The sequence below is a fragment of the Panthera onca genome, chromosome A1 (genome assembly GCF_046562875.1).
Source record: "Panthera onca isolate mPanOnc1 chromosome A1, mPanOnc1 haplotype 2, whole genome shotgun sequence".
Lineage (NCBI taxonomy): Eukaryota > Metazoa > Chordata > Mammalia > Carnivora > Felidae > Panthera > Panthera onca.
The window spans coordinates 36,775,984-36,794,905 of NC_138339.1; the positions used below are offsets into that span (position 1 = coordinate 36,775,984).

Here is an 18,922-nt window from a genome sequence, read left to right on the forward strand (position 1 = left end):
GTCAGGAAAAGAATATATAAATTCTAACACTACATTTTTTAAAAAGCCAGAGAAAAAGACTGAGTCAACTAGGTCAGGAAATGACTAAATTCCTCTGAGACAAGTGCTTGAGATCCTGGGCTCTGAGCCAGATCCCTGGGTTCAAATCCAAGCTTCTCTACTTAGAAGCTGTCTGACCACCTATCCACTCCATAATCTGGTTTTCTAGAATGTAATATGACACAATTAATAAATGTTGTAGGGTTGCTCAAAGGATTCAGTAAGATAATAAAGACACTTAAAACACTGTCTGGTACTTAGTTAGAATTTAGCAGATAATCCTGCATTTTGACTCTGTATTTGTAGAATAAACCACTGGCTATTTCTTGTCCTTTGCATGACCAGTGAAAACATTTCAATGGTAATTATTTCCCCCACTAAGTTAATGTAAAAGTAACTGTGATAGAAAATGTTTAAAATCTTGATTTATTGTGGACATTTAAGTCAACATAATAGCATGCCTTTCAAAGAAACAATGGACACTATTTCCAGGCACACAGACTGCATATTTTGTGAACTTCATTCAAACTCAGATAAAGTAAAACCACCTTACATCTAGTTATTGAAGATGAAAAGAATTTGAGGCTGTGGGAGTGATCACCTTATTTAAATACTTGATAAGAGAAAGAATATAAAACTACAAAAATATGTATTTTTTTTAAAAAATCAGTTAGTGACATTATGTTTCTAAGAAGAAATTTTATTTTCAAATATCATTAGCTTCCAAATATCACCTTACATGGTTGTATTTCCTAGTCATTAAATGTTTACAGCAATGTGCTTGTGGTATCTGTCGCACTGATTTAAAAATACATTTTGGTCATTACTATCTCTTGCTGTTTGCCTGCAGTGAGCTCTCACATAATTAGGGCTGAATACACTGCACTTTTAAAATTAAACCAAGCCTCTGGGAAAGAATCATGGAAATAGATGGTTAAAGGACACCCAGGCAATTAACAAGCATGATAAAGTTAAAAATTGAAGATAGGAAAGTAGGTTAAGAGCTTTTCTCTCTCTTTCCTACATGATGTGTTGATACAGAAGGAACATAGATTTATTTTACACAGAAAAGGGATATAGAGGCAGTCCACATTTTAGTCAATAGGTAATCCCTTTGCTATTTTCTAATGGATTTTTCTACCTTTTAAGCACACGATTCCAAAATAATTCTTGACTTGATTGACTTTTACAACAAGCCTGAAAACTTTATGCTTTTTAGAATCATAACAGGGTAACAATAGACTAATAAAGATTTAAAGGTTAAAAATCTGAGATAATCTCAGCAAATAGTTCTTTTTAACAAAAAAAAAAAAATTACATGCAAAAGTATTGACTACTTGTGATGGTTTGCAACAGAACTCTCAGAAATAAATAGTAAAAAATTATAAAATGTAGCCAATAATTAAATATTATAGAATTAATGCATCATGATTTTCTCTGGTGGCATATCATTTTGTACAATTTCCCTATTGGCATTCTTTCCCTCCATTAAAGTCAATCCTCATGTGCCTGTCTTCTTTACTAGACAGAAAGTCTCTGAAAGACTGTTACTCTTTAGTTTCATTTTTTTTATATCTAAAGCACCTAATACTCACTGAAAACATACTCAGCATTCAGTAAATACTTACTGAATGAGTGAATTCATGAGTACAATCCTATGTCTTTTAGATAAACCACTATTACTTATTTGTACTTATATATTAATCACTTAAGAGAATAATAGAAGCTGAAAGGAGAATGTAATATTTGTTAAATATTGGTTATGTGTCAAGCATCTTTCACATATTTTATTTTCACTACATCCTTAAGGCAACAGATAGCATTTTCCCAAATTTTACAGACTAGCTTCAAAGAGATTAAACATCTCCTCAAATCAAGTCAAAAGAGTTAAGGTTCTGACTTTTTGGAGCTTATGTCTGGGTCATTTTCCCACCATAAGGTTGCATTATCTTGTGTTGCCTTAACATTATTAGGGTTTTGCTGCAAACACAAATCAGATCTATAAGTAAAACAGAAAGACAAATAGGAATACTACATTTTTTTCATTATAGCCTGGTCTTTCTTTTTGAAAATTAATGCCTCTTCTCCTTTTTTCCTTATTGTTATTGTAATACAGATACAGAAAATAATGACTTATTATAATCAAACATCCTTGAAATCACCACCCAAAACAAGAGGGAGAACTTTATCACCACTCCCCCAGGAAGCCCTTCCCTGTGTACGATCCCAATCACAACCCCCTTGTACCCTCTGAAATAACAGTTCTGCTGGCTTTCATAGTAATTGCTTCCTTGAATTTCTTAATATAGTTTCATCACAATTATGCATCCCTAAATTGCATAGTTTGGTCTTCCTCAAACCTCCACTTTCCCTTCCATCCCATTCTTGTCTTTACTATCTGTCTGCTGAAGAAACTGGGTGATAGGCCCATCGATTCCCCAACACTGGATTTTGCTGATTACATGTACAAGTTCAGCAGGTTCCTCTGACCTTTGTATTTCCCGAAGTTTGGCACCTGGACCCAGAGGTCATTTGAGATTCAGATTCCATTCCATTGGCAAAACTACACGTGGTGTATGTTCTTTTATCAAGAAAATGCAAAATCTAATTTTGCTTTTTTTTGTTATTAGTGGCCACTGATGCTCAACCTCTAGATGCATTAATTGAATGAGGATGGTAAAATGGCAGTTGTCTAATAATATCCTTACTTTTTCATCTATTAACTTTAACAATTTTATGAAGATACTCTTTTCCTCCTCTACTATTTGGTTACATATTGGTTCAGATAATATAGGAAAGCAGGATAAATGCTTGATTTCTTCCCTTTTATTTACCCAAATTTCGAGGTAAGGAATTAAGTCTCTATGAGTTTCAGAGGTTAAGCATTTTTTGTATCATTATGAACTCAAACATCTGCTGAGTTTGAATCTGTTGAAATTCTCACCCTTTTTGAAGCTCATCTTGGCTTTTTCAAGTTGGCTCCTGATTCTTTTTTATATTACCCTAGTAGTCTTTGATAATTCCCTTACTATCTGGTATGTCAAGTTGTTCCAGGCCCTTAATATGTACTTCCTGCCCCAGACCTGGGATCAGCCATCTTTTCTCTTGAAATTACTGCAGAGCTCTTGCTATTGGATTGTGTGAATCCCACCCCAGTTTTGGCTGTATCTCCAACAAATACCTGTTGGGTATGGGGGAGGTCTGCCTATTCTCTGGTTTATCAGATGACCTTGATTCTCATTACTTCCTTCTTTCAACCTACATGGAAGTTCAAAAAAAAGGTCTTGCAAAAAAAAAGGTCTTGTCCCAGTCTGTTTATTTTTTAGGTTCATGGGGATAATTTTGCTATAAATGTTATCCATGTGTTTTGTTTGTGCTATCTATCTGCTCTATTTTTATGCACAAAAACTAAGCTACCACTATCTTCTAAGACTCAAGTTTCCTTTCATTTTAAAAATTATGTCAACTTCAATTTTCTCGTATCAAGATCTATGGTATCCTTTCCATTAACATTACACAGGGATCAATTTAACAGTGCTGATTCAGAAAATTTTGCATTGGATTTTTTTTTAAGTTTGATGAACACAGTAAAAGAACCTACTTACCACAGAGCCGAAGTTCAAAATTAATCCTCTTTAAAAACACAGACTCACTATTTTATTAATTATACCTATAGAGACAGTTCTAATTTCCAATCCTTGCACAACAGGACTTGACATGTGTACTCTTATACAAAGGCAACAAAACTGGGTAAAAGAAAAAATAAAAACATGATACATAAAAAAAAAAAGTAGTGTCATTCTTAATGTCATTGCCCAAAGAGATAGATTTTCAGCTCTATTTTGATGAAAATAGCATTGGTTCCAAAGGCAATGACATTTAAATAGCATTTATGGGGCTGTAAAACAAGAGTCATCCCAAAATATCCACAAAATATATTCCCAATTTTTTTAAACTACATAAAAACACACATTACAATAAACAGAATTAATGCAAGTATGGATGCATATTATTTTAAATAGCTTCAACCTTTATTTCTCAGTATATGTTTCTGTGTGTTAGGTTGGCCTATCTGCACTACATTAAAGTATTTCTTTTTTTTTTTTTTTTTTTTTGTAGGAAATGTAGGGAAAAGACCAGCTTGCTGTTGAAAATTGTGTAGAAAAACTAGGATTGAGCGTAATGTTGCTAAAATTTCTTCATTCACTCATATTCATCGAATGCCTACTTTGTGCCATACATGGATCTAGCCTTAGAAATACAGTACTTTATATTAGGGTTTATATTTAAGCCCCTAACTGGGGCTTAATTATAGATTAGGAAAGATAATAATCAAATTAGGTAAACAAAAAATTTAGTATAATAAATTGTAATAACTTCTATGAAGAAAAGACAGGGCAGAGATATGGGGAATAACTGATAAGCAGGGGTTTCAGACAGCGTTGGAATTTTACTCAGGTTGTATCTGTTTGTATCTTTCTCCCTAAGTATTGTAGGGATCATCCTATTTGCAAAACATGTCACAATTTTTCTGCCAGATAATTTACTAGTCTATAAATTTTCAAGAACTTTTTATAAGGGTCAAATAGACCTTCAGAAAGCCTGCAACAATTTACACAGTCTCTAGAGTATTATGTTGGGAAGCTCTGCCCATGGCAACAGGATTAAATAATTCACTAATACTTTTCTAGGAATTCTGATTTCAGTTGTTTTTATCTTTTATAAGTTTAAAATTATTTGGATTTCATTTTACTGAAAACTGAGGAGAATGGATTTTACTCAACTGTTTTAGTTGATTAATACTACTTATCGTATCATTTATCCTTTAACATATGGATTTGAATTTTTTTTCAAATATCAAATTCAGGTAGTTTGTATTTTTGGCTCTTATAGCTGGTGATTCTTTTTATATTATATATCCTCAATCATAGTTGTTAATATGTAGAAAACTTACTGATATATTTTAAAATATTTATCTTACAATCAGCCACCCTATGAACTTTACAGTTAGCTTGATCATCTCTCAGTTGATTCGATCAGTTGTTTTGTTTTGTTGTTTTTTTTAGTTTATTTATTTCTTTTGAGAGAGAGTGAGTGAGTGAGGGGAGGGGCAGAGAGACAGGGAGAGAGAGATTCCCAAGCCGGTTCTGCTTTGTCAGTGCAGAGCCTGACATGCGACTCAAACCTGTGAACCATGAGATCATGACCTGAGCTGAAACAAAAAGTTGGACGCTTAACTGATTGAGCCACCCAGGCATCCCTCAATCAGCTTTTCAAAGCAGGTAAACATCATCTACAGAAAATCATCTAGCGTCTTCTCATCCCAAATGTTTCTCGCTATCACTTTGCGCACTGACTTTATTGCACTGACTGACCTATCAAGAACAAACATCTATTCAATCCCTGCTGACCACCTATCTAGCCTCAGAACTAAGCTATTTGGTTGACAGGGAATTCTCTGCCCCTTGAGACAAATCTTCCTAGCCTCAGTTCTAATTCTTCAATGGCTTGTCCAAACGAAACTCTGTCTCTAGCTATCTTCTACCCATTGTTTTTAGTATCATATTTCTGTGTAAAAATATTAGATAGTTCAGGAAGTCTTAAGCTGGAGGCCAAAAATAAATGTGCTTGCAGGCAACCACAAACCTCTTGAAATCACAGATAAAATTTTGTGAATATATGCACTTTTCTAGGACAGAGGATCCACAGCTTTCATTTGATTCTTAAAGTATTCTATGAGCCTGACAACCTGACAGTCACTAATGGACAGGCATGAATGATTAGCTTAACCAATAATTACAGCTTACAGAATCCCTGGGTTATTTATATTGTTCAGTACAGATACAACCATAACTAGGCAGTTTCAGCATGTACCTCTGCCGTTTTATAAACCAAAAAAATACATCTGAATCCAAGACTGTCTCTAATCTTCAACCTAATTCACTTACATGATTATTCAAAACAAATACCCAATTTATTGCTCAGAACAAATAACCTTTCTAAAAATAATCATTTAAATAATGAATAACGTCTCTATAGAAAAAATAAGGAGTACTCATTTTCCCTGTACCACCAATATAACACTCAACATTCATTTTCTCAGCTCCTACTCACATCTCTCAACTAAGATTGCATAATTTTTAATAAGGTATATTATCTTTAAAAAAAACAAGGCTAACACATTCTGCAAGGGTAATAAGTGACATCTGCTCAAAAGTGATATAAAAAAAAAGACATTAAAAATCATCCTTTTAAATTTGCAATCTTTCTTATATTTCCAAATAACCATTTTTCATAGACTATTAAATTTGACAATAAAAAAATGAAAGAATTTAGCAAGTTATGAATCATTTTATTTGGCTCCTATATAACGTTTAACTGATTTGAAATAAGATACCAAATGGTTTAACTATGCCATTTCCTAACGAAAATAAAGATTAACAGGAAGGAGTACATGCAACTCAGTGCCGTTAGAATTTTCCCTAAAAGCTATTCTAAATGTTCAGTACGATAGCATTCTATACCAACTTTGAAGATAATAATGGTGTATCTGCAAAGTTTTACAGATAGAGGATGCATTAGAAGTTTTCCAGTGCTAATTGCCTCATGAGTAAAGCTATTTCATATAGCACACACAAAACCTACCATTGTACATCAGGGTTTCTGCCGCCGAGACTTAACAAGATAAAAAGAAATCAGAACAGCCTAATGCTTCTATGGCCCTGTCTTCACAGACACATTTGCTTTAAAGAATTCTGAAGATTGTCAAGTATGTGCGAAGAGAGTATTTTCTTTTCTCAAATAGTTCACACTCCTTAATTCCGTTTCAAATTTACTTTCATGATAATAGCTAACAATTACATAGCATTAAGTGCAGAGCGTAATTTCTAAGCACCGTGTATCTAGACGCTATAAAAATATTTATAATATCACCATAAAATATGTATCGCTCCAACAACCTGATAAGATACATATGTTATTTTCCTCATTTTATAATTGAAAAAAACTAAAACCCAGAATTTTGGAGACTGCTACATTATCATTTAGCTTACAGTATTTTTCCCACTTCTTGATATGTAAATTTCTCTTTGAACAATTTTTGTATTGTCTTCTGACCCAGCTTCTGTGTGGAGACCCTTTATGGGGTCTTCTCCTTCCCTGATGCTGAGCATTCTGCGAGTTTCTCAGAAAAGACATTTCACTTCCTGCTATCTGGAAACTTTTGTTTAAAATGTCCCTGTTAAATCCATATGTCCATTTTCACACTTGTTCTCATTTTGAAACTGTTTTTTATAGATTTTGACCTGATGAGTTATCCTTTATTTTATTCATTACATGTTCTGTTCTTCTTTTTGCCCTAATTCTGAGAGGTTTCCTAGACTTCATGTGCCAACTTCTTACATGTGAACTTTTTGAAAAAAATTTTCTGGATACTCTTTTCACAGCATATTGTTCTTGTTGTCTTACATAAAATATCTTCCTGAAGATATAATTTATAGACTATTTTTAATAATGTAATTTCCCTTAACCCCAAATGCCTCTCTGTTCTCTGGACTTTCTTTTGCTCTTTGACTTAGTCTCTCTCTTTTATGATGGAGACTTTTCTCAGAAGACTCATAATGTTTTGCTTAGATATCATATTAGATGATAGAATACCAACATATAATTACAGTCTCTATGTACATATGTAAGGCTTTTTGAAAAATCATTAGATAATGAACAAGAATTTTTACTGGAAGATCTTGAAATGTCTCCCATTGGATATAGTTTTCTTGTGTCCTGCTTGGGGAGAACTGGCCTGACTCCAAACATTCTAATGTTAAGACTGAAAGTTCTGTATTCACTAGGAAGTGAATTTCAGCCTGGCTTTCCTGGAAACTGCTTCTTAACTGGTACCTCATGTCCTAAGCACCTCTGGGGCTCAGTGGTGAAGAATCATGGAAGTAAAATATAATTTCTCCATTAGCTTTCGTATTTTCCAAAATGTTTTTGAGATCTCTTGTTCTCTGTTTTCTCCTCTCTCTTCTATTTATCTATCTATCTGTGTGTCTTCTCATATTATTTTGGAATGGTTTCAAGAGGTAGGAAGCATAAATGATTAGGTTTAATCCATAATGTTTCCTTGCAGGTTAGGAGAATTACTTATACTAGCAGCCTTGCTTCCTTTTAGGTTGGACTGAGAGAATTAAGATTCAGAAGAGCTGAATTCCTGGCCCAGTTCTTACTATCTATGTCACCATGTTCATGCTACTTAATGTTCCTGCAGTTTCATTTAGTCATCTGCACGCTGGGCAGGGAAATGTAATGGTTGTGACATGTCCTTGCAGGTGGCAGTGGGGAGTGGATGCTAGGTGTTGCTTTAGGGAAAGGAAGAGCTTTCTTTATCTGGATTTACTAATTGTAAGATTAAATGTGTGCATATCCTGGTTGCAGACTAATTAATTGTCTATTCATTCAATAACATTTGTTAAAAGTCTGTATGCTGACCCAATGATTTCAATTCTAAGATAAATGAAAATACATCTCCTCACAAGAAACTGTACAAGAATGTTCACATCAGCAGTATTCACAGTGGCTGAAAGGTAGAAACAATGCAGATGTGCATCAACTGATGAATGGATAAACAAATCTGGTATAGCCATACAACAGAACAGTCTTCCGCAAAAGAGAAAGTGCTGAAACATGCTACAACATGGATGAGACTTGAAAATATGCTAAGTGAAAGAAGCCAATAACAAAAGACTACACATTATATCATCTCATTGATATGAAATGTCCAGAAAAAAAAAAAATCTCTGGAGGCAGAAAGTAGATTCCTGACTGCTTACAGCAATGGGGGCAGGAAGGAAGGGGAGAGAGAAATGAGTGCTAATAGGTAGGGGTTCCTACTTGGAGTGATAAAATTTTCTAAAATTGGTTTGGGTAATGGCTGTACAACTCTGTGAACATACTAGAAAAAATTCAATCATATACTTTAAATGAGTGAATTATACTGTAACTGAATTATAGCTCAAAAAGCTGTTAAAAATAAAGCATCTGAGAAAACTGAAGCAGGAAAACAATCTCTTATGTGTACTTTAATGGCATTAGAAATACAAAATTGAGTAATATAGATGAGGTCATGGAATTTAAATTCTAGTGGAGGGACATAAATAAAATAAATATAACTATAAATTCCAATGAAAGAAGAGACCCAGATAGAAAACTAAACGGGGGGGGGGGGTGGTGAAAGCTGAGGGTGATCACAATGATTAAATGAAAATCCAAATGACAAGGAGAAACTAGGTGTGATGCAAAATGACAGAAAGTAAAAAGAGAATTTTAGACAGCGGGGTTAAATTTCACATCAAAACCTCTGTGGTGGGGAGAACTCAGCTTACTGTAGGGGCTGAAAATTTACCCAGGTGTCCAGAAAATAGTGAGGGAGTAAGTTGTGGGTGAGGAGGTTGCATAGAGAAACTGAAACTATTCAAGATCTTGTAGCTCATCTTGTAGCTCAAATGTACTGTAAGAGAAATGGGAAGCCTCTAAAGGGTTTTAAGCGGCATGATATTATTAGACATTAAGTAATATTATTTGCTTTTTAAGATCACTGTTGTTACTCTATGACAAATATAGTTTTGACTTTCTGTCCTAAAACTACTTGTGCGCATCTAAACAGAAATATCAGCAACACTGATAAACCTATGTCACTCACAATTTTAAAAAGTGACTCTGGGTGCCTAGGTGGCTCAGTCAGAGGAGCATCTGACTTTTGATCTCCACTAAGGTCACGATCTCACAGTTCGTGGGATCGAATCCTGTATCGGGCTCTGCGCTGACAGCACAGAGCCTGCTTGAAATTCTCTCTCTCTCTCTCTCTCTCTCTCTCTCTCTCTCTCTCTGCCCTTCCCCCGCTCACATGCTCGCTTGCTTCTCGCTCTCGAAATAAATAAACATTTTTGTTTAAAAAAAGTGTCTCAACCAGTGGCAATGTTAATTGGTAAAGTCAATATGTATAGAATCTCTAAAATGTTCACAGTCCGTAATTCCATTCCCTGGACTGTCCAAAATATAATGAAAAATAATATATAAAGATGTTCACTGCAGCACTATTTAACCTGAAAGTACAAAATCTGTAAATAGTTGCTAATTCTGTATATGTGTAATTAGCCTGACTTCTTTAGAATTGTAGCTAATGTCTTAAAAATAAAAACAGGTCTACATAAATAAGATGGTCCAATTATAAATCCAGGACATGTATAATTTTGCTACTTTGCTTTAACCAAGTGGTCAGTTACTATGTGAAATGGCTGAAGATTATTATGGGGAAATTAACTATTAAACTTGAAAAGGGCCATGACATCCATTTTTGTCATTCAAACTTGGGTGAAAGTGTCAGGTAAAAGTTCAACTAAAAAATAATCAACATCAATATATATGCTGTGTGCATATAATCGTGTACAGAGGTCCCTTGAATAGTTTCATTCCACATGCACAATGCACATACACACACACACACACACACACACACACACACACACACATCACAGAGAATTAATAGCATCAGAATGGTTTCTTTTGCAATAACACAGATAATACCAGGATGCACCAGGGAGCATCACCATATTCCCTTGATTTTTTTTTTTTTTTTGAAAAAAATAATGGTAAGTTGTATATCAAGATGCCTTCACAAAGAAATTTATTTGTAGAAGAAAAGTATTCAGTCTAAGTAAAAACAGTCTTTTTTCCTAGTATATGCAGATTTTTTCTTCATTATCACCACCTCTGCTGCCTAACTCATAGTTTGTTACTTCTTTGTACAAAATGATAAAACGAAATTTTGTCACAGACTCTGAAAACGTTCAGCACTCTTCATTGTGGTGCTATGGTTTGCCATAATTTGTATTTTAATTATAAGAAACTATATTTGAAAGTCCTTACCCTTAACCCATTACTTACTTGTCTCTAAGTAATGAAGTGAATTATCTGCTAAAGAAAAGAATTACACTTAGAATGGCAAAATGTTCACATAAGCATCACATCAGATATATTTTGCTTGCCTCTTACTCACTTTGGGATATAGGTTCATTGAATAATGAATAATGCAGAATTACAAATACTACTTAAATTGCTTTTTGGTGTTGGTGTTGCTTCAGTTTGTGGTTTTTGACCAAGTAGATATAGCTTAATTAGATTTTGTTAAATGAGCTTTTGATAATGAGTAATGTATTATTCTAATGCATTTAAAATTCTTGCATTACTCATCAACATTCAAGTTCATAAATACAAGTTGACATAATTAAATGTGAATTGGTAAAAACGCATCTGCCCAAAGATTCTCAATTTATAATAAGTCCCAAAAGTAGGTTTAAAGGGAAAGTTGCTCAGAAAAAAAATGCAAAACATCTTGTAACATTTTAATGGTATAATATCACACTAATATCTATCAAATGCAATTAAATAGTGAAACATCAAATAAAATTTAAAGTTTTGCAACTTAAATGGATACTAAGAAAAAGTAATGGAATAAATTCATACTTCCAAATCATTTCACTTTAATTGGGACTAACAGTTGGTAGAGTCACTAGGAAAAACTTAATTGAATTTATAAGATATAAAAAGTTTCACCCAACCGAGAAAATAAATAAATTCTTATGGTTAATTTTGGCTGTGTTGATATGGAAAACAAATAAAAGGAGCATTGCTGGGAGCGTACAGATTGCATTTAGCACAAAGATAACATAACAGTAGGCTAATTAGTCCTTAAACCCCAGAAGGTTGAATTGTTTTTTCCTGAGAAGCTCCTAGAAACAAAGGCCTGTCTCTGACTTACTGTGTAATATGGGCGAAGCCTCCCTTCACTAATGAACATATCAGTGACCTCTGACATCACTATTATTGTGGCTGCAACACGAAGCAGAGATGGAAGGCCAGAAATGGCAATAGCTTCAGGAAGTGACTCCCGTCTCTAGGGTCCTTGTGTACTTATGACACAATAAGCTTTTCGTACAGTTGTTCATACTAATTGATGAAAAGTAGTGGAAGAAATAACAAGCCAAGATATAAAATCTCCTCCCTTACCAGAGGCAAGATGTTGGCCGACAATATATATGAAATGGGAACATTATCTATAAAAGAGCCCTATATATAAGTGTGACCCAGGAAAATAATGTCAGAATCCCTGAAATGGCAAATAGTCTGGGGATACCTTCTTCCAAGGTAAATTACTCAGATAATAAAAACCATCCAGAAAAGTCCTCTATTCCTTCAATCCATTTGAATGATTATGTCATAACTATAGATTAGCTGTGAAAGCACAATGCTAGGCCAGAGTCACCTTTTTATTAAATAAATAAAAAATAAAATTTTAGCTAATAAATATATAATCACTGTTAGTAATCTCAAGAAAAATCACATTTAACCTCCTAATTAGATATTGCTTTTTGCGTGTGTGGTACACATGAAACTCAGCAAGACTGAGACTGTGTCCTTACTACACAAAGATCAGTATAATTTTACTTTTTCCTTTTTGGTTTTTTTAAGCTTATTTATTTATTTTGAGAGCAAGAGAGAAAGAGAGAGAAGATGCATGTACAAGTGGGGGAGGGGCAGAGAGAGGGGGAAGAGAGAATTTTTTTAAAATATAATTTATTGTCAAATTGGCTCCCATACAACACCAAGTGCTCATCCCAATAAGTGCCCTCTTCAATGCCCATCACCCACTTTCCCCTCTCCCCCACCCCCCATCAACCCTCAGTTTGTTCTCTGCATTTTAAGAGTCTCTTATGGTGGAAGAGAGAATTTCAAGCAGGCTCCACACTGTCAGCACAGAGCCTGATGCAGGGCTCAAAATCACAAATGGCGAGATCATGACCTGAGCCGAGATCAAGAGTCGGCCGCCACTTAACTGATTAAGTCATCCAGGTGCTCCTACTTTTACTTTTTAAGTAACTATATTTTCCCTAGTTTGGATGATTATATACCATGGTATAGAAAAAAACATAAGATTTTTTTTTTACTAAACTCTCTAGCTCCCACCCAGTTATTTCTAAAAACAAACAAACAAAGAGAAAAAAACAAGTCTTACAAGACTAAAATCAAAGGCTATGTTCCTTCTGGAGGCTCTAGGGGAGAATCCACTGCTTGCCGTTTCCAGCTTTTAGACGCTGAATGCACTCTTTGACTCCTGGGACATCACTGTGATCTCTGCTTCCATCATCACATCTCCCTTTCTGCCACCCGGTTATTTCTAACAGTTTTGGTAGTATTTGACTCTTCTTTAGTCCCTGAAGGCTTCTAACATCATCCTCTCCTGAGAAAGAAGGGAAATACAGAGCCTCTGCCCTACTTACACCGGAGATAGGAGAAAACTACGTGCCAGACACAGCAATAGCTCTCTTGGGCAGGTGAGAGAAGCACCTAGTTAGCTCTGCGGGAGTCTCAGTGGGAGCAAAGCCCAGGAAGTGGAAAAGGCCTTGGCTCAGAAGTCATCCTAAAAAGGGACACTGGATCACCAGCACAGTGGTAAAGTCCTGACCCACCCCGGAGTGGCAGACTCCCCTACATTCAGCAGGATGGGACTGACCAAAGAGCAGAATGAGTAAACTTTCTTGGCCATGCAAAAGCTTATGAAAGTATCAAGTTAAAAAAGAAAAAAAAAACTTTATTTCCATTATCTCCCACCCCTCCATGGAAACTGATTCTTAAGTGTCACTTTCTCAGTCGCTGAATTATTACTGAACATCAGTTTGGCATTGTAGGAATCATAGTGAAGCCCTGCCCTTAAAGTGTCTTCTTCAGGAAAGAGCCTGAGGTGAACAGATCATAACCATAACATTTCTACTATGTTAGAGATTTTTCCCATATTTCTTGTCCTTTAGGAAAAAAAGTACTGCCAGAGTTTTGTCTTTCTTATTTCTGCTTTTTCCGTTACATTATCCTGACATGTTATATAGGTTTTAACAAATCTTATTGATATCATATAAAAATGTTAATGAAATAATAATAAGATTTAAATGTCTTGACATAGGCAAATAAGTATTTACATCATTACTTCCTTAGTTTTTTGTTTTGGAAAAACATATATTGTAATTGCGAGTTTTAAAATCTATCTTTTTCAGATACCTTCCAGTTAGAAACCTAAGCCTAGTAATTGTTTAATTTGTGTCTGACATTTCCTTTTGTCCAGTTATGCAAGAGAAAATCCAGTATTGTAAACTACTCCACACTGGATTTTGTTTAGAGTATTACCTCACTTTTTAATCATTTCTCATTTATTTGAAGTGCATGGTAAAAGTTAACCATCATCTGATCTCAATTTATTTCTTAGTAACTTTTTTGTTGTTTGATATTAGTCTCAGATGATTCACTTGAGAAAATGTGGAGAATCTTTAATTTCATGAATTTCATTCATTCAAAAGATTCTGGCACACTATTCCAATTCCTGAAAGGTGGCCCTATGTTTTTATCCAGTAGGTGGTAAAAGCTTAATTATGTACCATGTGCCACATTTTGAAAAGTGTAGTCTCTTTTTACATTGTTCAAGAAATAAAAGTAAAAGTAATCAAAAGGGATCACTCAATTGAGGTAAAATAAATAAAGTGTAGCATTTTATTTGCATGTGAACAGTGAACCACATATATTACTGGAAACACCATGCTTACTTTTGTTATTAAGGCTGAAGCCTGTTTCCTTGTAAAGTTTTTCTCAGGAAAGAAAAACAAAAGGGACTAGGTTGCAACATATTTCCACTGAGGATTGAGGGAGAGATAGTTTTCTACATTTGATTCTAACCTTTAAAATTTTAAAGAACATGACAGTCTAATGTGCCTTAAAACAAGGTCATTTATAAGTCTGCTTATCTTCCTGAGGGAGGAAACGTGGCAGTTTATTTAGATCCTTTTCAACGTAAACATTCTTACAATCCAACTCTTAATTTGCTATAGACTATAAATGTCATTACATTCTATAAGTCCTCCTTTGGACTTTGTTACATGTTTTGGTAAATAAGAACCTTAAAATGATACACTTCCTAAAAGCCATTCACTCTATGCACAAATAATAGACGCTACTGATTTCTGAGACAATATATAAAATTCAAAGAAGGTGAAGACGTTCACTCCCAGGCTTAGTGCGGCAGGAGTTTGGGTTTTCCAAAGCTAATGTCATTCAGAACTGTGGACAGCTCCTGCGGAGGCATGGAGTCGATGGCAATTTCCCTTAAACATAACTCAAAGTAATGCTGCTCTTTATTGCTATCTTTGATTGCTGTTTAATAGACGCCTATTAAATCGGCTTAATTTGCACATATACTTTTTCACTGATTCTTCTTCTTTTTCGAATGAATTCACTTAGAAAGAAAGAAAGAAAGAAAGAGAAAGAAAGAAAGAAAGAAAAAGAGAAAAGGCAAGCCACCCTGAGTTTTAGAATTTAAATGGAAAACCCAACCTTATTCGGAAGCTGCAGCGTGTGCGCACGTTAATAAGAGGATCTACTTCACGACCTTCATTTGATAATCTCTTAAACATGCTTATAACCGAATACATACTTGGGCGACAAATAAGATCGGGAAACGTCTTAATTTTAATTCTCCGAAGCAGTTTCCCTGGCGGACAGCTCTCCTCCTGCCCTAGTTCCCGGGCTGGGAAACGGGAAAGAGCTTTCCGAAACAGACTTGTAGTCAAGGTCAAGAAAGGGTGTCTCTCAGTCTCAGGGAGGGGGCTCTGGAAACGCCCCCTGTCTGTTTCTGGAACTCGAAGCTTCCTGCCACGCTGCTGCCCAAGCTGGCAGCGCCTGCCCGGCTGAAATCTCAAGTCAGGGACTATCCAAGCGCAAATTGCCCTTCCTGAGCCTGCCAGCCACTATTCTGAAGAAATGCATTGAGGATGCCCAGTGCCTATAAGCAGATGAAAAACAGATTAACATTCCCCAGGGGTGAGAGCGGCTGGAACAGCTAGGACTTGTGAGTCACTATCTCCGCTTGCCCCATCCTCTCCTCAAGCCCAGGAGCGCCTTTTTCCCCTTTGGGAAAGGCGGGGGGCAGCGCGAGGATGGGTGTCACCCCAAAGACGACTTTCTGGCCGCTTCCTTACACTCTCAGCTCCGAAGTAAAAGTTTTTTTGTTTTTTGGTTTTTTGTTTTGTGGTTGTTGTTATCGTTTTTTGGCACAACTTAGCATCCTTCCATCTGGGGGGGGGGGGGTCACATCTTCCCCGATGTATCCCCAAAGTTCACAAGGCAAAGGAGGCGAAACCTCCCTGGGATTCCCGGGCAACAGGAGCTCCTCATCCCACCCCCTCCTCGGCCGAAACTAGTTGAAGAGTGGAGCCCGAGCAGCCGGAGTGGAAGCCGCCAGCAGCGCCACCCCCCTCCCGCCCCGCAACCCCTCCCTCCGAGTCCCCGGGCGCCCCCTCCCAGGTGCGGGGACGCGTGTTGGAGGGCGCGCCCGGAAGGGAGGGTGGGGCGGCGGCCGGGAGTCCTCACCTGAAATCGCTGTAAGGGTGGATAATCCAGAAGCCTGCAGTTTTAACCCTTTCCTGCTCCTTTTCCACCGCCTTCTGGCTCCCAAACATGCGGAGGGAGAATTTGTTGACCCCGGGCTGCAGCATGGAGGTGAACTGCCTCTGCATGAAGCCGTACTGCCGCCGGGGGCCCTCGGCGTCCTCGAAGCCCCCGGCCGACTCCTCGCCGCCGCCGCCGCCGTCCACCTTGAAGCACACCGAGTTGCCGTGCTCCTTCGCGCCGGCCCCGCCGCCCCCCGGCGGGGTGCCCAGGCGCTTGTCGGCCGCGGTCGACCCCGCGCCCGTCGCGGGCGCCTTGGCGGGGAAGACGCTGTTGCCATCGTCCCGGCTGTTGGACGAGGAGTTGGGTTTGCCGCCTCCTTCCATGCCCGGGGGACGCGGCCGGCGACGGCGCGGGCTCCAGACCCGCCGGCCGCCCGGCGCCAGGGGCACGAAGCCGAGGGGGCAGGGGCCCGAGCTGGCTGCCGGCGAGCTCGGCTGCCCGTCGCGGCGGCGGCGGCGGCGGCGGCGGCTTCTGCTTCCCGCCCGCGCCGCTGCTCCCTGCGCGCCTCGCTCCCGCCGCCGCCGCTGCCCTCAGTGGCTGCGCTCCCGGTTCCGCCGCGGCTGGTGCTGAGGCTGAGGCTGCCCGAGCGAGGCGAGGCTCCGCTCAGCCCTCGCGCGCCAGCGCCTCCCCTCGGCTGCCCTCTGCTGGCCGGAAAGGCTCTCTCCCCGCCCGCACAGCGCGCACTCTCCCTCCACTCTTGCTCCACTTCTGCCCAGCGTGACATTGAACTCGGGAGCCCTCCGAGGCATTTATTTGTACATGTTGTGAGAGAGTCGGTGTATGTTTGCACGTAAGAGGAGAGAGAGAGAGGCAGAGAAAGACTGAGCTAGCGGATTATGTTCGTCCGAAAGAAATAAACACCCTGAAACTCACTGAGGCATTGTCACATTGTCTGAACGCCTGTTTGAATGATGTTACAGATTGGGAAAGGGAGAGAGCTTGGCTCTGCATGCAGAAAATTCACGTGTAAAGCTAGATGTACATACGAAAGTAAGATTCGACATCGGATAATAAATTTCATGAGTAAAAGGGAAGTTGTGTGTACGTGTGTGTGTGTGTGTGTGTGTGTGTGTGTGTGTGTGTGTTTCGGAAGGAAGCAGACACCGAAAGGGACCAGGTCTGGGTAACCAGGAGCAATCAGCTGCTTAGGGCTGTGATGAAGATGTGGCACCAAGGGACAGACAGCTGACCTCCTTACACTTATCCTTGTTTATTCTCTCAGAGCTCCTTAAGCAGGGGATGGGATTTCTTTCTTCCCAAGGCCACACACATCAACACACATGCGAGCAAGTCTTCCAGCTGCTAACACTGAGAAAAAAAAAAAAATGTGTTAGGGAAAACTCGCCAGAGCTGACCTATCTTTTTAGATAAGTTATGTAATCAATAAAACACACTAAGAGGCATGCATGTTGGTCAGAGTTCACCTACACCTCGCCAGGAAGCCACGATGTCTTGGAATTTACGCAGAATGTAATCACCATCTCAGATGAGGGAAAGTATTCTCAAGTGAGACCTAAAAGGTGCTACTGATGCTGAAGAAAGCATTCTGAGATTCCTCCTGTCCCCCTCAGCGTCTCCCAAACACAACAGATCAGCTAAAGGAAGCAAGATGTGCTGCCAAACTCGCCCATCACTCAGCAGGGCAGCCCCAGAGTCTGAAGAGCTTCAAGACTCCCAAATGTGCCAAAACATCTGTTCCAGATACAAGGACTGCCTTCCTGCCCACAGCCTCTTTAAAGGAAATCCTGCCCTGCCAAGAGTCTCTGATCTAACGGGTTCACGTCAGCCACAGCCACATTTTAGGGGAAGAAAGGGGAGCACCTCCGGGAGGGAATCTATGCACCGGGTCACCCCATGGCCTAGCATGAAAAAATGAATGGGGTCAATCAAGGTGCTTTCCTGAAAAACCAAGCAGCAGTGAAGCCAATTAACAAGGATAAAGACAAAAGAAGACAACTGGATGCCCTCATGAGGGGTTAACAACCCGAGAAAGGAAGCAGAGAACAGAGAAAAAAGTCGAAAGAAGCAAAACCAAGAAGCCAGTAGGCCTCTGTTCTAATTGTGTAAGATAACCCCTACCATTCTACTTCCCATAGTCTATGCTAAATCTCCTTTTTCAGCGAGCTCCATCCTGACTCAGACACCATCTGTTTTCAACTAATCAAAAACCAGAGCCCTAAGAAATAAGTATAGGTGGCCAAACTTCAATGGTAAAAAATAGGGGAAATATGAACAATGTAGTGCTCTCAACTAGCGAAGTGGGGACTTTGGAAATCCAAGGGGTTATATGAGGATACCAGGTGCCAAGGACAGAAGGAAGCCAAAGGGATGGATAAAA

The 18,922-nt window shown here is 38.3% G+C and overlaps 1 protein-coding gene across 1 annotated transcript in view; it reads right to left on the minus strand.

Moving 5' to 3' along the window:
* The window catches only part of HCN1 (hyperpolarization activated cyclic nucleotide gated potassium channel 1), a 394,340-nt gene extending 377,321 nt beyond the window's left edge, over positions 1-17,019 (minus strand). The window contains exon 1 of the mRNA XM_060634577.3: positions 16,504-17,019. Coding sequence (XP_060490560.2) covers positions 16,504-16,907 — 404 coding nt within the window. The 5' untranslated portion in view covers positions 16,908-17,019. The remainder of the gene's footprint in view (positions 1-16,503) is intronic.
* Between the last annotated feature and the right edge of the window lie 1,903 nt (positions 17,020-18,922).